At 40.9% G+C, this 17,728-nt stretch overlaps 1 protein-coding gene across 2 annotated transcripts in view; it reads left to right on the top strand.

The window, feature by feature from the left end:
• The first annotated feature begins 556 nt into the window (after positions 1-556).
• Positions 557-17,728, top strand: part of scube3 (signal peptide, CUB domain, EGF-like 3) — a 106,141-nt gene continuing 88,969 nt past the window's right edge. For both annotated transcript variants that reach the window (XM_042491617.1, XM_042491616.1), the window contains exon 1: positions 557-906. In XM_042491617.1, coding sequence (XP_042347551.1) covers positions 807-906 — 100 coding nt within the window. In that variant the 5' untranslated portion in view covers positions 557-806. The remainder of the gene's footprint in view (positions 907-17,728) is intronic.

Genomic DNA, 17,728 nt, shown 5'->3' with positions numbered 1-17,728 from the left:
AATCTTCAATAAGTGAGATTGCAGACATCATCACATCAGTGCTGCACCGTGACCCGATGAAAATGGGAGCTTATTGGTTTGATAGTCGGGACTGGATGAGCCGCAGCTTCACACAGGCTATGAACAAAATGCAATCTCCAGGCTATTACTTTTTCCATCTGACTCATTTATAAATCCAGCCGCCCTCTTGCCCCCCTTTCAGCCATTGCTTTTACCACGCCGACGTGACGGGACACTTTTTTTTTTTTTTTTTGCACAGGTGGCACCGGCCAGGTGACCGCACGAGCCCGAGCACGTGGTCACTCCGACCCATGTTCAGCAGCCCGATCAGCACCTGTGTGTAAATTTCTGCAGAACAAAAAAAAAAGCAAAGTGTGTGAGGGTTAGTGAGAGAGGAGAAGGAGCAGCAGCGGAGTCCGGAGCGCAGCGCGGACGCTTCTTCTCCTTCTCTCCTCCCCCTTCAGACCCCGCCGCTCCATCTCTCTCCCTCTCTCTCTCTCTCTCTCTCTCTCTCTCTCTCTCTCTCTCTCTTAAATTGACATTGGTCTGGCTTGAAACATGATAACAGAAAAGCCTTCCTCCGCTGCTCCGCGTTGTCGGTCTGTCCTCAGCCCCGATCACTTGAAACTCAAATAAGCAGGCGTAAAAGAGGAGAGAAAAGGGGGATCGCACCGTCTCCTATCAGCGGCTGCTCAGAGGGGAATAACAAGAGACCTTTATACCACACGCGCACCCTTGAAGCCTATGTGCTCTCGCGCATCGTAGATCTTAGAAAGTGCTCGTGTTCAACTACAGTGAAAGTTAACATGTATATGCACGCTTTGATACGCGCGAGTCTGGGATTTGTAGGTTTCTGCTTGGTCGCCTTTGTCCAACAGTCAGCTTCAGGAAGTAAAACCACTCAAGGTAAGTTCTGCATCAAAAATAGCGTCTTTTTTTTTTACTCGTGTTGATTGGAAATGTGCTGTTTGTTTGCTGCCTAACTGACTGGTTTAATGACACTTAGTGTAAATAAATGGAACTTGAATTTAGGCGCATAAAAGCAGATTTCTTTTTAATTAAAGTGAAGTTTTTGGACACTTTGATGAACCGGTGACTCTCATTTTGATTCAGGCACTTCTTCCATTGACAAATCTTGTACTTTTTTTGTTCACAGTATTCTCACAAGTTTATGCAGACTTGAAAAGAATAAAGCTTAGATTAAGTTTTACTGACAGTATTTTGTTGTCAGGAAATAAGAAAGCAGCTGTCTTTGATCTTCAAACGGCACCAGCAGTGTGAACAGTTATGTTTCATAGCTGATTCTGCAGGTAATTGTAGCAAGACTACCAGGAGGTATTTGTCACAGTCCAGACAAGTATTTGACACCGGCCTGTAACGCACACATGGAGGAGCCTCCGTCTGTCAGACACTGCAGCTACAGTGCAGAGTCGCCCAGCTGGCTGCCCTCTTGCTCCCTTGTCTTGTGAAAAATTATTCAGACCAGACAAGGGCAGCCTGAATCAAATTTAAAAAAAAAAAACTGGCACCTTACAGGAACAAGACAGACATGGTATTACACTCAAATTCTGATCCCCTCTCAGCCTTTACTCCCCTCCAGGTTTTCATCACTTAATTTTCCCACAAAGCAAAAGCGGGAGCTGCCAGAAGTATTTGCATGCAAAGACACATCATGGGTTTCTGTGTGAGTGTTGATTGTGGTCGGTGATGTTTCGCACACACAAAAAGACATCTCTCGGGCGGTCGACAAGGCAAAAAGAGAAAGGGGGTGGGTGACTATTTTGCATCCTGGGTGGTCTGCCCCCACTTGTGGGAAAACTCAATATTTACATTTTGCAATTAGAACTACTTTTTTCTCACTTTATTTTCCACAACATCGATTACACACTTCCTTGTAGCGTGGAATGCCACCGTGTGAGCGTTGGGGCTGTAATGGCATGCACCTGTTTGTTGGTCACCGAGTAAAACGCCGTGGACGACCACTCAGTAGTCTTCCAGTTTGTCAGTGCGAGGCAAGCAGCCCTGCACTGACATATTATCTGTGTTTGGCTCCAGAGTTATTTGTGAGCATATTTTGCGCCTAACTGAAAATAAATATTGTGTTTGATGTTGGTGGCAACTCTGTGGCACTGACAAGTCTGCAAGCTGGGAACAATTTTGAGAAACGAACAATGAGTGAAAAAAAATTGCACAATTTGTCATCTCAATATTTATTCAACGCAGATGTTGCCGACAAGACTCTTTGTCTTTCATCAATGTCAGCCTAATCATGGCACTGTGTTTCAGGCATCAGTCATTACCCGAGGAAGAAAAAGGGGAGCGAAAGAGCAGTGGAATGAGGGAGGGAAGATTCGAGGATGTGGTGGAGAGAATGACAAAGAAGGGAAAAATGAGACCGTGGAAACAGGAGAGATTAAGGGTGCAGAGACAGACAGTGAGAGAGAAGGTTTCTTAGTGAGCGAGCAGCAACAAGCAAGGAAAGAGAGAAGGAGAGGAGGAAAGACGGGAGCCATAGACGTCATGGCAAATCACTTTCCCTCGAACAGAGTCAGGAGCTCTTCGTTAATGCAGCGGCACCAAGGCAACGGTTGGTGTGGGGCTGACATGCTGCTGTGGCTGGCTGTGTTGGTGTAACCTCTGCTCCGGGGCCTGGGGGTCTAAAGACGCAGGGCTGCCGGAGTGGGGAGGAAGGCCAGATCCAGGCCCGGACACACTGTGGGAACCAAGCAGCCTTGGCAATATGAGGCCCCAAGTGACAGGGAAGCTTACCTAGAGATGCCGCCTGAGTCTCCACTTTAAGCGAGATGGAAAGGAGGAAGAAATCCCTCCACCTCCACCCCCAACACTTACTCACCCCTTTCCTTTTTCACCCAACTCTTGCTTTGTTTGCTTTGTCCTCGCTTCCTTTCCTTTGCACTTAATGAAGTAGCTGTGCTTTTTCTCTGTCAGCCATAAGCAACGACTGCATCACACCCACCGTGTCAGAAAGCTCGCTGTCAGCCCTGTGTGCTATTTATATTTTTGCAACAAAAGAAAAAGACGTCCACATCTCCCCTCTGTCCCCTTCGACGCTTTCTCTGCTCCTGTCCGGCCCACTTTTGTTACTTGATAGAAAGCTGGATATGTAGCAGGACTTGTGTGTAAGCATGGAAGTGTCAGTGTGTGTGCACAGATGTGTAATTGGGGCAGAGAGAGAGTGTATGGGCTGTGTTTGTGGTCATTTGGACAGTTCTTTGAAACTGTATGTGAAGCCACATAAAAGAGCCATTTAAATGCGGCTTTTATTTCTGCACATGGCCTTGAACTTCTCTGAATGTTCGCTTTTAAGCAGAAAAAATGGAGGAAAAAAAAGACTGTTAGGCGGACAGAAACTGCAACAATGTCTCCTATGAACATGGGCCAGTCATCTTTAACATTTTGACACCACTTTGGCGCTCCTCTTTCATCACCTTCACTCCCTGTTTCTCAGTCTGTGTGGTTTCTGCGTTGCCCCTGAGTCCTGACAAACTCCTGCAGTGTTAGCTGTCGAGCTGTTACATTTATCCCCTCCGAGACTGGATGTGCCTTAAAACAAGCAAAAGTCCCTATTTGCTTGCCAAGGTACCGGAGCATAATTTTTTTGGTAAAGTAATTTGTAACAGCCGGCAAATGGAAGATGTATTCAGGTCAGCCAGAAAAAAAGGACATCTCCTGTCCTCATCGGGATGCTCTGTGACTTTGAGAAGTTAAGGACATTTGTGGTTTGGATCACTTAAAGGTTCAGTGTGCAAGATTTAGGGGGATGTATTGTAATATGATATGATAAGTATGTTTCATGTATAATAACCCAAAAACAAGAATTCTTGTGTTTTTGTGACTTTAAAATGAGTTTTTTTATACATACATACGGAGAAGGTTTTGGCTACGGAGCTCGCTATGTTGCATCACCATTACAATAGCCCAGAACGGACAAACCAAACACTCACTGTAGAAAGGGCCGTTTGCATTTAATGCGTTGGACGCTGTAGTAAACAGCCTCTCCACAACAAGCACTGCTGGAAAAACACTTTTTGTAATTAACTTTTTTATATGAAACTTCATTCAGGGTTTTTACTAGTTGTAATCACCTGACCTGTTTGTTGAGGAGAGAAAGAGATCTCTGCAATTAATTTGGCCCACAGAAAAAAACTCCTGAACGTCTGCTCAGAAATAACGTGAGCACACATAGCATGCACTGGGCAAGTGGCTTGTCTCCATCATGCTAAACACCTTGGAAGAAATACTGATTTGTTCTGTGAAACTGCTATATTCAGTGTTTTTGTCAGTTTTAATCAACTGGTCCGTCTGTTTTTTGAGAAGAAGAGACCTCTTCATGTAATTCGGCTCCTGGTAAAAACCTTCTAGTGTTTCCCACAGATTAAGAATCACAGTGTGGCAGTATCTTTTGTGTTTGTATGTATGTTTTTTATCACTCTGTGTCACCTTTCTAAAGTTGTTTTTGCGGGTCCTTGAATGCAGCACAGGCGGAGCTTGTCATTATTTTTTTTTCTCTCAGCAGCAATTTGAGAAGTTTAAGTTATCAAAGCTAATCAGATCAGATTGATAGATGAGACGAGCAGCTGCTGCAGAAGGAGTGAAAACAAACTGCTAGACCAAGTGCAATGATCGGTTAAGTTTCACTTTCACTGCATGTGATTTTACTGCTCCCTCTGTTCCCACAGTATGCTCTGCACTCCGAGAGTGCAGAGCATAACTGAACAATACAAATGTATTACAACAGTGCTCCTTATAAACAGCCCAGCTCCAAAAATAAAAAATCAATACGTGGCAGCAGATGTTTTAATTGTGTAGGGCTGCCACACAAAATGAATGACTGGGAAACCCTGCCTAATTGGGAGAAGTTAAGCTTGCTGCAGTCTGCAGTCCTCACTGCTATAGATGCCACTAAATCCCCCTAAATCTTACACACTTAACCTTTAACTAAAGTGACACGACACCCTGTAATTTCTCCTGCTCGTTACTTCTATGCAAACCCAGTTAAAGCACATGAGCTCCTAACCTATAAATGCCCTTTAACCTAAACAATACATACTCTTGTCTTTGTCTCTCTGCAGCAGGCATGCAGTGTCAGATAGTCGTGTTCTCGCTATGATCACAGCATCTGAGACAGGTTGAGCCTCGGGGTAGCCCTCGGTCACTCGCTGATGAGTAGGTGGAGGGAATCAATCCAACTTCACTTTACCACTCAGCAGACACACTCAGAAAGCATCTGCCTGACAAGTAGTGCTCCAGTACCACTGTACATGTTGTTACAGAGCAGCCGAGAGAGCAGAGAGATTATTATCTTGGCATTACTTGAGTGGTGAAAACACTTGATAACAATTCTGTCCAAGAGCAGTGCGGTATGAATCACAAAAACGACTTTGATCTGTGGGTGTGTTATGAGGACAAGTGAATGTGTATGACTGCGATGAGTGATTTTAGACTGGATATTAATGATTGCACTTAGCAGGCAGAAGTGCTTTCACTTCCCAAAATGAGGCTCCATTATAGACAGAGAATCCTTTAAAGACAGGGAACGGTTGAGGTTTATTGTGCCTATTTTTTTCCCCCTAATTCCCTGGCTTCAGTTTGATGCGGCTTGATACAAACATTTTAGTCTTAGGGCAGGCAGGCTGCAGCTTCATACAGAGCGAGGGCCATGTTTACAGGCACGTGTAAAGTCGGAGCTGTCTGGTTCAAGCTGTGACCCAAGGCGATTCAGTGGGCCTTCGTTCTGGACAGTTGCTCACTTTCATCCTGGCCGCTGGAATGTAAAACCAAGACATTTTCTTCTCTGTAGTGTCAAAGATTCTGGCCCTCAAAAATTTGACTTCCCCACTCGAGGTCTCAAAAAGAGAATCTCAGTAAGTGCACTTTCAAGTTGATTAGCATATATAATATTTCCCCTGGTAATGTTTATTGTAATGTGCTGCATATTTGCTAAAATCCCCTTTTTAGTTAAGAAAATGAGAAACAGGTTATCATTCCATTCTGTTACAGGGACACATTTTTATCGCTGCATTTCTGTTTAGGAAATTAAGAATTCAACAGCATCACTTAGTTTCCAGCATGTGAAGGAGTGGTGCAACATTTTAGGAAATACACTCATTGTAAATAGTTGAGAAGATTGATACAACTCTGAAGACTGTATGTTAAAGGGACAGTTCATCCCCAATGCAAGTTATTCATAACGCACTGGCTAATGATTGAGTGAGTTATATACTTGTAATTGTGCTTTACTTTTCATAGATATACACACGAACAGTACATGAAAACAGCCTGTCACGTGACAACAATGTGTCTTTTTTTGGCGCTTTGACCACCCCAAGCTGAGTGCCATCTAGTTCCATTATTCAAGACATCTCTACGGCCGATATCTCCAACGATGGGCAACTCACGCACAAAAAAAATCTAGCTTGATAAATACCTCTACAGTTAAGAGGAAAAATGTGTTTATTTGATTTTGGGGTGAACTGTTCCTTTAAATTTAAGGCTACAGCCAGAGGTGATTAGCTTAGCTTATTATAAAGGCTGGAAACAGCTAGCCTGCCTCTGTCAGATGGTTACAAAATGAATCCACCAGCTCCTTTAAAGCTCACTAATTAACACATTACACCTCGTTTGTTTATAATCAGTCTGCTGACTTCCTGAGTCCCTGCTGGTTGCCTGGCAACTGCTCAGAGTCAAAGAGTAGTCCAACACATAGCCCCTCTGTAAAACCATAAATTATTGTCTAATTTACACTAAAGTTTTTGCGCAAATTCATTAAGTTTTAATGAGATATTAGTGAGCTTTAGTGGTGCTGGTAGACGACTTGACAGAGGTTAGGTGTTTCTTCCTGTTTACAGTCTTGCTGCTAAGCTAAGCTAACTCGCTGTAGCTTCATATTTAACTGACTGATATGAGAGTGGTGTTGATCTTCTCATCTAACTCTCCAATAGAGAAAGAATGAGTATATTTCCCAAACTGTTTTGTTTGAAAGTCTCCTGTGAGTTAGTGTTTCCATGTGTGGTGTGTGTGTTTGTGGCCAGAATCTGATCAGTTTTGTTTTTCCTTCAGTTTGCATGAAATTATTTTTGTTTAGCAGCTGCCTCCTCTCATTATCTGCAGGCACATACTGAATCTGAACCATCACTGTGTTTTTTGTCATTCTGTATGCAGTACGAATGTTAGGTCACAGCCAAACAAAACCCTAACCTGTGGACACTGCAGATTCCCTGTCGCTCCCCAGGGGAACCCATCAGCTGTTGAGATTCCTCTGTCATGGTACCTTTTCTCCCTTCCTCAAGCAGAAAATCACCTTATCAGCAGCTAGCGAGGCCCCTGTGACCACTATTTGTCACCTCATTTAGAATGGTTGCAGGGCTGACAAAGCTGTAGATTTCCTGTGCAACAGAGGAAAACTAGTTTAGATCACCCAAACTTTTCTGAAAACGACTGTTTTCTATGCAGCACCAGCATCCAGTGAGGTTTGAACCGTCACACTCAGGAGTGCAGAGCGTGTTTATTTATCCAGGTTTTAATCTGAACAATATGTTCCAAATGAGTCCTGTGATGCTCCTCTCAGCTGTAGCATTGTGGTTAAAATTAGAAAACTCTCTCCTGCTCCCATCTCTGCCTGTCTTCCCCTCTCACCCCGTCAGTGGCCTTTGTTCTCTGTGCAGATGCGGCACTGTGCTGACAACATCTCTGTTGGTTTCGGGGGAGGATGGAGTCAGTGTTGACGGCACTCTGACCCCTCAGTCTTAAACTCACCTCCAGAGTCCCCTTCACTGGCTCACTGAGGAGCCTCAGTGCCGTCCCTCAGCCAGCTGCAGCGGCTCTTGGATCATTAATCCTCTAACCCCCCACCACAGTGCCTGCATTTGTTTTTCTGTTCCATTACTCACTGATTGGGGATACTTTGACTCAGGAGAAGATATCAGTGGGACTGTCATCTCAGTCTCTGTACTTTCCGAGGCCCACGGCCGACGCTCCACCATCCTTCCTCCTCTCCCCCCCCCCCCCCCCCCCCCCCCCACCCCCCCTCGGCGGAATAATGGTGCTGCGTCTCTCTTTGAGAGTTTGGGGGGGTCAGCGAGGGACGTCATTAGGCTGGTCTGCGGTGGTCAGCGTTGTCGGAGGGGGGTTGGGGGGTCAGAGAGAGCCTTGTTTACAGACTGTGTGTGTTTACATTCCTGATGGTGAGCGCCAGCTTTAGAGACTGCTGGAAGTGAAAGGAAATGCTCTTATTCTGCTTAGTAATGGAAAAATCCAACCCAATACATCAAGGAATCCAGATGAAAAAAAAAAGCCTAGTTATTTATTTGGTGGGTTCTGGCCAATGCATTCTGGGTAGAAAGAGGGATGACTTCACTGATGAATTTGAGACTTCCTCAATGGACAGAGGCATGGGAAAAAACATATGACCCTCTGCAGTATTTAATCACCCCTGCTGAACTCCAGATATATATTTATTGCAGACTGTAATAGCTTATACTGTTGATCAATGGCAAACGCTGGTTGTTTATGGATCTTTTGTTTTAAATCATACACCATCCATCATACAGGCATTTGGACTGCAGCCCGATTATTTTTATCATTGATTAATCTACTGATTATTTTCTTGATTAATCAATTAATCATTTGGTCTCTAAAATGTCAGCAAATAGCAAAATAGCTGTAGAAATTTCCCAGAGCCCATTGAAACATCCTAAAATGTTTGTTTTACTGTCGTAGAAGACAAGATAATATTTAAATTTTAAATAAAAAAGTGGAATATGTTTTTTTTCCCTCCGTGATCGATCAACAAAATAGTTGCAGATTAATTTTCTTTTGATCAATTTATCATTGTAGCCCCACAGGCATATAGCCATTTTTTCTTTTTTCTTTTTTTTTGCATAATCTCTAGTGTTTTATAGACTATATGTGTCATTCACAAGTTTACTGTGGCTACTTTAATTGGTCAGGTGCCTTGACAAGAAACTTTAAATTAAAGCCAAACAGAACAAGGAAAAAAGCTGTTTATATGTATAAAAATAGATTTTGTCAGTGTGAATTGTTTTCTGCTGCTTTATACTGATGAGGACATGAGTTGTTTGTAATATTGGATTTCAAATTTAACAGCATCCACAAAATTACATGCACATCCTTAGACTGAACAGACAATAACAGAATAAAATAAACTGTATTCATATAGCAGAGAGATTTTGTGGTTTTCAGAAAATAGCAGATAAAAACCAAAAACAACAATAAAATAACAACTGAGGGATCATAAAAGCATGAATATGCAGAGCAATAAAATAGTTTAAAAAAATAAATAAATAAAATAGCCAGGAAGGGGTAATAAAAACCCAGAAATGTATATAGTATGAATAAGAGAAGGGATTTAGAATATGCTAAAGATGTAGTCTGATCTCTAAATGCAGAGTTTTTAACTGTCTTGGGGACTTTAAAAGGCCATCTTTGTTCTCAGAGCTGCATCCACTGATCTAAGGGGACGCCTAGGCACAGTTGGGGTCAATAAATCCCTGAAATAATTTGCAGCAAAGCCCTTTAACGCTTTAAAAGTGATTAGTGAAATTTCAGATCAATACTGAATATACAGGCAGTGTAAGTTGGCTAATAAAGGAGTAATGTGTTTGAATTTCTTAGTGCTTGTTTAAATTCAGGCGGCAGAGTTCTGCACCAGTCGGACTCAGTGAATGAAGCGCTGTTTGATACAAACATAAAGTTGCAGGAGTCCAGACAAAAACATACAAGCGTGTAAAATAAGGGCTAGGGATGAAATCCACAATCTAAGACAATATCTAGTCTCATGTTATATCAATATATTGCCCAGCCCTGTGTATAACTTTAAATGGGATGGAGACAGAAAATATGTCTACATGAGTGGGTGTCTGTTGGTGGAAATATGTGAGTCAGAACATTTGCATATTTACAATTTTTTTCTGATAAAATGTCAACACAGTTATATTTTTCTAATTATATAAACCTATTTAAGTGCCAGACATGACATTGTGCTGCAATGATTAATTACAGGGTACACTTTGAATTTAGCCACTAATGATAATGACTTTCGACAACCAAGTTTTTAGGGAAAATGTGAGGCAGGATGACAATTTGAGATGTGAAAATGGAAAAAATTTCCAAGGGTGAAACATCTGCATGACATTTTTTGTTAGCTTGCAGCTATCTAATTGCAATTTTCTGAGTATAAATGCATTTTTATAAATTTACACCTTTCTGATGTGAGAGTTCGTTTGTAAACTTATTTTCGGGTTGGGACTGTTGGTTGGATAAAGCAAACCATGAAAGATGTCAGTCTGGGCTCTGCCAGAATATATTGGCTTTTTTTTAGTATTTTTTGACAGTTTATAAACAATCATGATAAAAATATTATTAGTTAAAGAATTGCCTAGAGATTGCATAATAATAAAAATCACTTTTGGTTGCAGTGGAGATATGAAGAATTATGGTATTTCACCTTGATTTTCTATTTGTAGTTAATATTGCTGCTTATCTGATGTGAACAGACTAATACCAGTAAAGTTAGCATTTGGAGCACTATAACAATACTGTTTTAGTGTGTTGTGTATCAGTTTATACATGCTGGGCGAATCATTGTTCTCCAAGGGCTGATGGTTCTTTTTCCATAAAAAAACAATTATACAACATTAATTTGAATTATTTAATTTATTACTAAGAACAAAACATTTGCTGGGAACAAGCCCTCTATAGTTAATGGGAGACTCATTGTTACCCAAACAAACCATTTGCATTCAAATATCTTAAGGTGAGAGCTCAAGGGACCCCATGAAAATGGCCAGTTGTTTTTTGGCCAAAATGTAGCCTAAATTTGGGGCATTATTGAGCCCCCTTCCCAAAATCTATTCCACCATAGTTGGTACCCATGGATGCCCTATGTTGTCTAATTTCACAAGATACCATTATCTTTGCGCTAGCTTAAAAAATGACCCCACCATATTCTCTTAAAGACATTAATGTCAGCCTCCAATTATTTTTGTTGGCTAGCAATTGTATCAAGGCACCACTGCCTCCTAAGGGGCACCACTGCATGAAAAATCTTTGCCCCAAACTTGCCCTCACGTTTTTACCTTGTGTGAAAACCTTTAGAGAATATTATATTTTCTTGCTCTGGCATCCCCTTACGCAGTCTAAATGTAATACAGTGGGCGCAGTGATGGAAAGGTCACTAAACACTTGATACGTCTGTATGAGTGAAATGTTTGCATTAAGTGATTACGCTGTCTCACAGCATTTAAATGAGGCTTATATATCCAGTCAGTTCCAGCCCACTGAACTTCACATTTCTGAGCTTTGGTAGTTAATGCCTGCTTCACAGCTTACACAGAGAACCATTCACTTTATACCTCAGTTTGACAGGAAACAACTAAAAATATCACACTTGTGCTGTAATTGCTACTTTGCCATCTTTATAGTCGGTACTGTAACTGGTTAAAGTAACCACCAATGAATGTAATTGCTGTGTGCAGAGGGGAGAGTGTCATGTCAGTTAGCTCTGGTTGTATAAATATAAGGTATACAGCTGGTCTAAGTGCCACCCTTTCCGTACATAAAATATGCTGCATGAGGCCAAGAAGTCATTAACAGTGGGGGACACATGCCAGGCAGGGTGAAAAATCCCTTGAAAGGTACAAATGAATTTCTTGTCACTATGGCTCCTTATGGGAAACAGTTACAAGTTTTGCTAAATTATTCAGTGTGGTATGTATTAGACCTCCGACACTTGGAGCGTGTCATGTCAGCGTCTCTCTGCGCTCTCTTACTATTACTCTATGATTCACTTAATTACTGTAATAAGTGTTTTTCTACTGGAGGTGGTCCGGAGGTCTGTGAGTCATAGTCTATTAGGGCCACACATGCTAAAGGAAAGGCACAGCACCAGATGCTCGGCCTATGATCAAAATTACAGAGAATCTCCATTATTTATTCACAGAGTCTGAGCCCGAGACATGTTTTATAAATGGAGCAAGGTGAGTCCACTTGCTCTTTACTCTGCAGGCTCCAGTCTCATCACTGTCGCTGTCTGTTTTGTTGGAAAGCACTCGCTCTAAAAGGTGCAAAAAGCAAACAACTGACTGAAGAAGCAGGTAGAGAGATCTCCTACGTGTTAGCTTGAGTTAGTGCAACACCTCAAATACACATCCATTATGTATCAGAATTTGAGTAATACAGAAACAGACTGTTTTAGAGTAAGAAATCGCAATGGTACATTATTATTTTGGACTGAGGAGGCAATGCAAGTTGTTGAAAGCTTTACGGAATATTGCAGAATATTACAAGGTCACTATTTCCACTGTTTACTTCCATAATTTCCAGTAGAAATTTAAAGGGTGCATAATATAGTGTAAAACCTCTGATAAAGAAACTTGTGATTGTGAATCAGAATGTAAAATTTGGTTGAATAGGCACAAGTTTTGTATGGTTTGATGAATGGACATCTTAATCTTTGGGAATATAAACTTTGCAGAAATCTAAATAATAGCTGCAGTGATTAATCAATTAAATCAATTTGTCATTTTTTCGATATCACAGTTTTTGTATTCAAATGTCACTTTTTCTTTATATTTGTTTAATGCATTCTTTATATTATATTCTTTATATTTGTTTAATGCATTTAATAATGTTATTTTTCTAATGTTCCACAGACAATAGAAGACCAGACTAAATATATGTAAACTATATATAATTATTTAATTAAGCAGCCCTAAAATAAGTCAAAGTTTAGATTAAATTAACCCTTTAAGATTACAATTCAGGTCATACTGTGCACCTTTTTAACAAAATGCCCCCCATTTTTTTTCTTTGTATCCTTTTATCAAAAAGTTCTTTTGAGTTTTCTTCCTGTAAAACATGATGTGACTTGTTTATGTAAGCTAGTACCATTTAAACCACTAATTTTAAGTTAAGATTCTTGAGTTAGCTAACTAGCAACAGCATTTTAACTCCATGTCTATTCCTTCCTCCAAAACCCTGTGGTTACGGCCCCGTGGCTAGAATTTATTCACTTTGACGAAAGTGCTATCTGTGACAGCTCAAGATTATCTACAAGATTTTGCTGGCTGTTTTTGGGATTGTTGCCTCCTGAAATGCCTGATTTCATGGATTTTTTTGGCATCAAAGTTACAAAGTTGCAACACGTTTATAGGCGTTTTTTTTTAATTAATCTTTTAATTTTTTTTGCAATAAATGTGAATGGCGGGGGCAAGTGAAAATTGCAAAAATAGTTGTGAAGTTGTCACCGATTCTGAGCCTATGAGCATTAAGTGCATTCAGTGTTATATTTTCGGAGGGTGGGGGTTTTGGAGCCTAATAGAATCAGCACACTGTGCAGTTCTACAATGAAAAAAGATTTTACCCATTTTTAATTGTAAAATTTGCAGATTAGTTGCAGTCGTTGGACAAAAGGTCGTGCAAGATTCACAGGCATTGGCTGAATTTGGATTAATTGTTGCAATTGCAACATCGCAAAATCCTGGCAGGACAGACGATTGACTCATTCTCTTTTTCCAGGACTGCTACCTCGTCAGCACACACCATTGGGGCAGCACTATTATGACACGCCCACTTCAGCGATCAAATCAAATTTCTCCCCATGTTATATCCCGTCTGCATGTCATGTTTTACTATAAAGCACGTCCCAGTACTAAAGCAACATACTTAAATGTGTATGTGGATCTTTAAATTTCAGATCTCTAGTATGTATCAAACTTTAGAGACAGTGAAGAAAAATTCCCATAGTGCAACTCAACAGCATCTTACATTTGATTACATCACTGGGGTTATTTATTTATATTATTCAAACTTTTGAAATCTGCCTCCAGGACATTATACAACACAGGCTGAGTCATATTCCCTTGTCAGTAAACTGAATTTCATGTTTAAAATTGGTGGATTACTCCTTTATACAAACACAACCAGGTTAAGTCATTACTGTCATTGTCTCACACAGCTAACAGACATAAATAATAGACAACCAGCAGACGTAAGTAATAAAAAGGAAGTCCTGTGTAAAAACAGGTAAAGGCACAGACAGTCTTTCAGCATGTTAACACGATATTGCCCTCCTTAAACTCAGCCTGCATGTTCTCGTTCATTTTCCCTCTGGCCTCAGATTAATCTGAGGCTTCATGGTTGGTGGACACAAGCAGGGAGGGACCCGGGGTTTTGAAGTTGTGATCACAGTTTCTGAAAGCACAGGATCAGTCAGTGGTCATGATTCCTAAACATTTAGAGTGTGTGAAGGATGAGTGTAAATATCCCGAATGGAAGCAGTTGATATTTTTATTCACAACTTTTTAGAGGCTTGCCGGACAGCCAACAGTGTGTCCCTTCATTAGCTGAAGGGGATCTGGGCGAGAGGGGGGAGAGATGCTAAATTTTGTGTTAATGTTGACGTCTGCATTTCATCAAAACCTTTTTTTTTGGGAGGCTGGCCAGTCTGCTGCCCTGGTGCACATTTTGAAAATCTACGACATTTTCACAGCGTGCTGTTATAATGTTGCAACACGCAGCCATAGTTCCTGTCCTTTCCACAACCTCTCCTCACTTCCTCTCATTAGTGCATACCATATATAGCACCAGATGTAGATGTATTCGGTATGCTAATATTAATGTGATGTGTGGTGCATAAAGTGCATTTGAAAAAAAGAGTCTAGCAGTTTTGATTTTGGTTTAAGCACATGTAGCTGCACCATGGCTGCATGTGGGGACGTTGAAACTGTAGAAACTGTAGAAATGTGCCCCCCCTCCGATTAAAAATGTATTTTTCTTACTGTTCACGTTGATGTTTGAGCTCCACAGTACAGAATGATGCTTCTTTGTAAGCTAATTGTGGTCAAATATGCAACTTAAACATGTAATATGAAAAATTGAAACCTCTAGTTCACATTCTCTGAGAACTGACTTTTCAGTGAAGCAGGTGACATCTCGTCTTCAGTATTATAACATTTTTATGACATTTCTTGTTCTTGTCATGTCTTGACAGTATTGCTAAGCCACACTGTTCACCAAATATTGTTTGACAATCAAGTTAATTTTGTGCTTAAAGTTTAAAAAGAAAGTTGATGCTATAAAAGGAACAATATACGTATATCACTATAGTGTATGCTGCATACGTCGTCCTCCAAGCATGTGCAGGTGCACAGAGCCTCTTTTAGCATAACTGTCAAACCGATAATCGTCATTGTGTGCGAGCTTGTCATCATCATAAGCACAAACCCGTACTGAGCCCAAAAGCAAGTTGAGAGCTCCTACTCGGCGATACTCTTGTTCAGTAGAATAAAGCACACTCAAAAAGCAGATGAACAGCTGATTTGAGCTGAAATAGCAAAAGTCTGTCTGTCTTGCTTGTGTTATTATGATTGTGGCATGTAACACGTGGCTGTTTATTGGTTCTTATATCACATAAAAGGTTAAGAGAACTTGTGGAACGTCTCGATCTCGCTGCTCAGCAGTCTCGCAGTTGATGAAATGTGTATGAGCTGCGCAAATCTCGAGTTAGAGCAGGGTGTGCAGCACTGGATCTGGAGGTTGAGAAGCCATTGAGACACTGGTGATGTCGCCAAAAATGTGAGCCATTGGCTCAAGAGTCAGGGATCTGAGGAGTCTGTCTCATTGAGATCTTTGTTTTTAGGTGAATGTAACTCATGTACTATTGCTATTTATGCTGATACCCATGCAGTCGCTATCCTTTCTAATGATGTTGATCTTGAGACATAAACAAGAATGCCCATCGGGTTGCCATGGTAATACTAATAGATAACCATAGTGCACTTAAAGGGCTCTGGATAACCACACCTCCATGCTCTATTAAAGAAAGAACTGTTTCCCGCATGTCCTTGAAATCCCTGAAAGTTTATGAATTTGAGTCAGAAAAATCAAGGCCTTGAAAAATTTTGAAAACAGATATGGGTTTTCTTCTTTTGCATTACAAAACAGTTATGGCGTCCAAATTGACAGAATAAAGCAATTCTCATCAGATTGTCTTGATTAGGAATAAAATGACAGTAAAAAAACTGCATAGTTTTTGCCCAAAACTACATGGGACGAGCATAAAGTGGGCATGTCTGTCAACGGGAGACTCGTGGGTACCCATAGAACCCATTTTCAATCAGATAACGGAGGTCAAGGGACCCCTGTGAAATGGCATGCTATCTCTCCATTCACAATATTTAGCCTAAATTTGGATCATTATTTAGCCCCTTTCCTGAGAAGCTAGCGTGACATGTTTGGTTGTTATTGTTTCAGCTATTAAATGACAGCTTTTTACAGCCTCTAAGAGATACAAATGTCAGCTGGCAAATAACACGATTTAAAAACACACAAAAAAACCCAAAAAAATATATATGTTCCATAATCACATCGCCATTAACGCTGACAGCCCTACTTCCTTAAAACATGCCTGCAGAGGATCTATAAGTATCCAGATAATGTATTTTACAAGAACATTGGAGATTTTGCTTTTTCTTTGGTGTTGAAAAGATTCTTCTCTGTGTAGTTTCACTGATCCCAAATCAAGACCAAGGAAATGAGCCGCTTTTCCGGACCTGTTTTTTTAACTTATGCTGATTGTTGTTTGTGAGTTGAACATCATCATATGGGTCATTTACAGTAGGCAGATAAAAGAGCTGTTGCCGTCTGTCTTTGATACAGTACGGCCATTCAGACTCGCTCCTGCTCTGTATCTAAAGTAATTATCCTGACCTTAACCCCATCCTGCACAACCACAACCCTAAGTATAGTGTAAGTGTGGTTCTAAGATGGATAATTACACTACTTGTTCCTTTGTAATTATATGCAGTATCACAAACGCTGTGATCCCAAGAACACCTTTTTATGGACTTGAACCCAGCACCCTTCCTCCTCTGCCGCAAGCGGCTCATGAAAATGATTTCATCTGAAAATGCTTTTGTCAAAAAAGAATCTTGTGTCTCTAATGCGAAACTGTAGCTGTTAAAAATGCACCAAATCACTCTGTCAGGGAAACGCATACTCTTGCAGACTGAATGCATCACTTAGTCCGTATTTTTCTGACTATTATTTTGAAGTTGGCAGCAGGCAGCACGAGTAAAGCTACACCTATGGGTGTCCCAGTTCCACTCAGTCTATTTCTGTATCTAAAGGAAAGGTGATGGGTTGGAGGGGGGCAGGTTTGGGGCAAAGCAAACAGCGAGGGTCTCAACACTCAAAGTAAACATTACTCTATGTTTGAACTACACACCTTCGGCCCTACAGTTCTCCCACACACTCGCGCTCAGCCCTCTGAGTTTTATTCCTGCAAAACCCCCTCAGCAGGCCTGCTAAATACACTGCTTATCCCATGGCCTTCTCATAAATCAGGGAGGAAAAGCACCTCTGACAGGGTCTCACCTCCATGGCCAGCAGCCCTTAGCCGCCCGGCAGCTCTGACTTACATGTACTTTGGGATAAAAGGACTAATGGCTTTTCACAGTAACTTTCTTAATAACCATCCCTGGACATTACGATCTTTTATCCTGCAACTTATATGAATCCCATTAGGAATGCAATTTGAAATTTTGGGCTGATACTGATGTTTGAAGTAACAATTTGGACGATGGCTGAAAGCGATGTTTTTATATTCTTGTCTATTTTGTTTTTGTTGTTATTTATTCTCCCTTTTCTGCCAGGGAAACAAAGAACTACACTATAAAAATTAACTGAA

This window comes from Plectropomus leopardus, chromosome 8 (genome assembly GCF_008729295.1).
Source record: "Plectropomus leopardus isolate mb chromosome 8, YSFRI_Pleo_2.0, whole genome shotgun sequence".
NCBI lineage: Eukaryota > Metazoa > Chordata > Actinopteri > Perciformes > Serranidae > Plectropomus > Plectropomus leopardus.
Note: the sequence above shows the minus strand (reverse complement) of the source record. Positions and strands in the feature narration are given on the sequence as shown.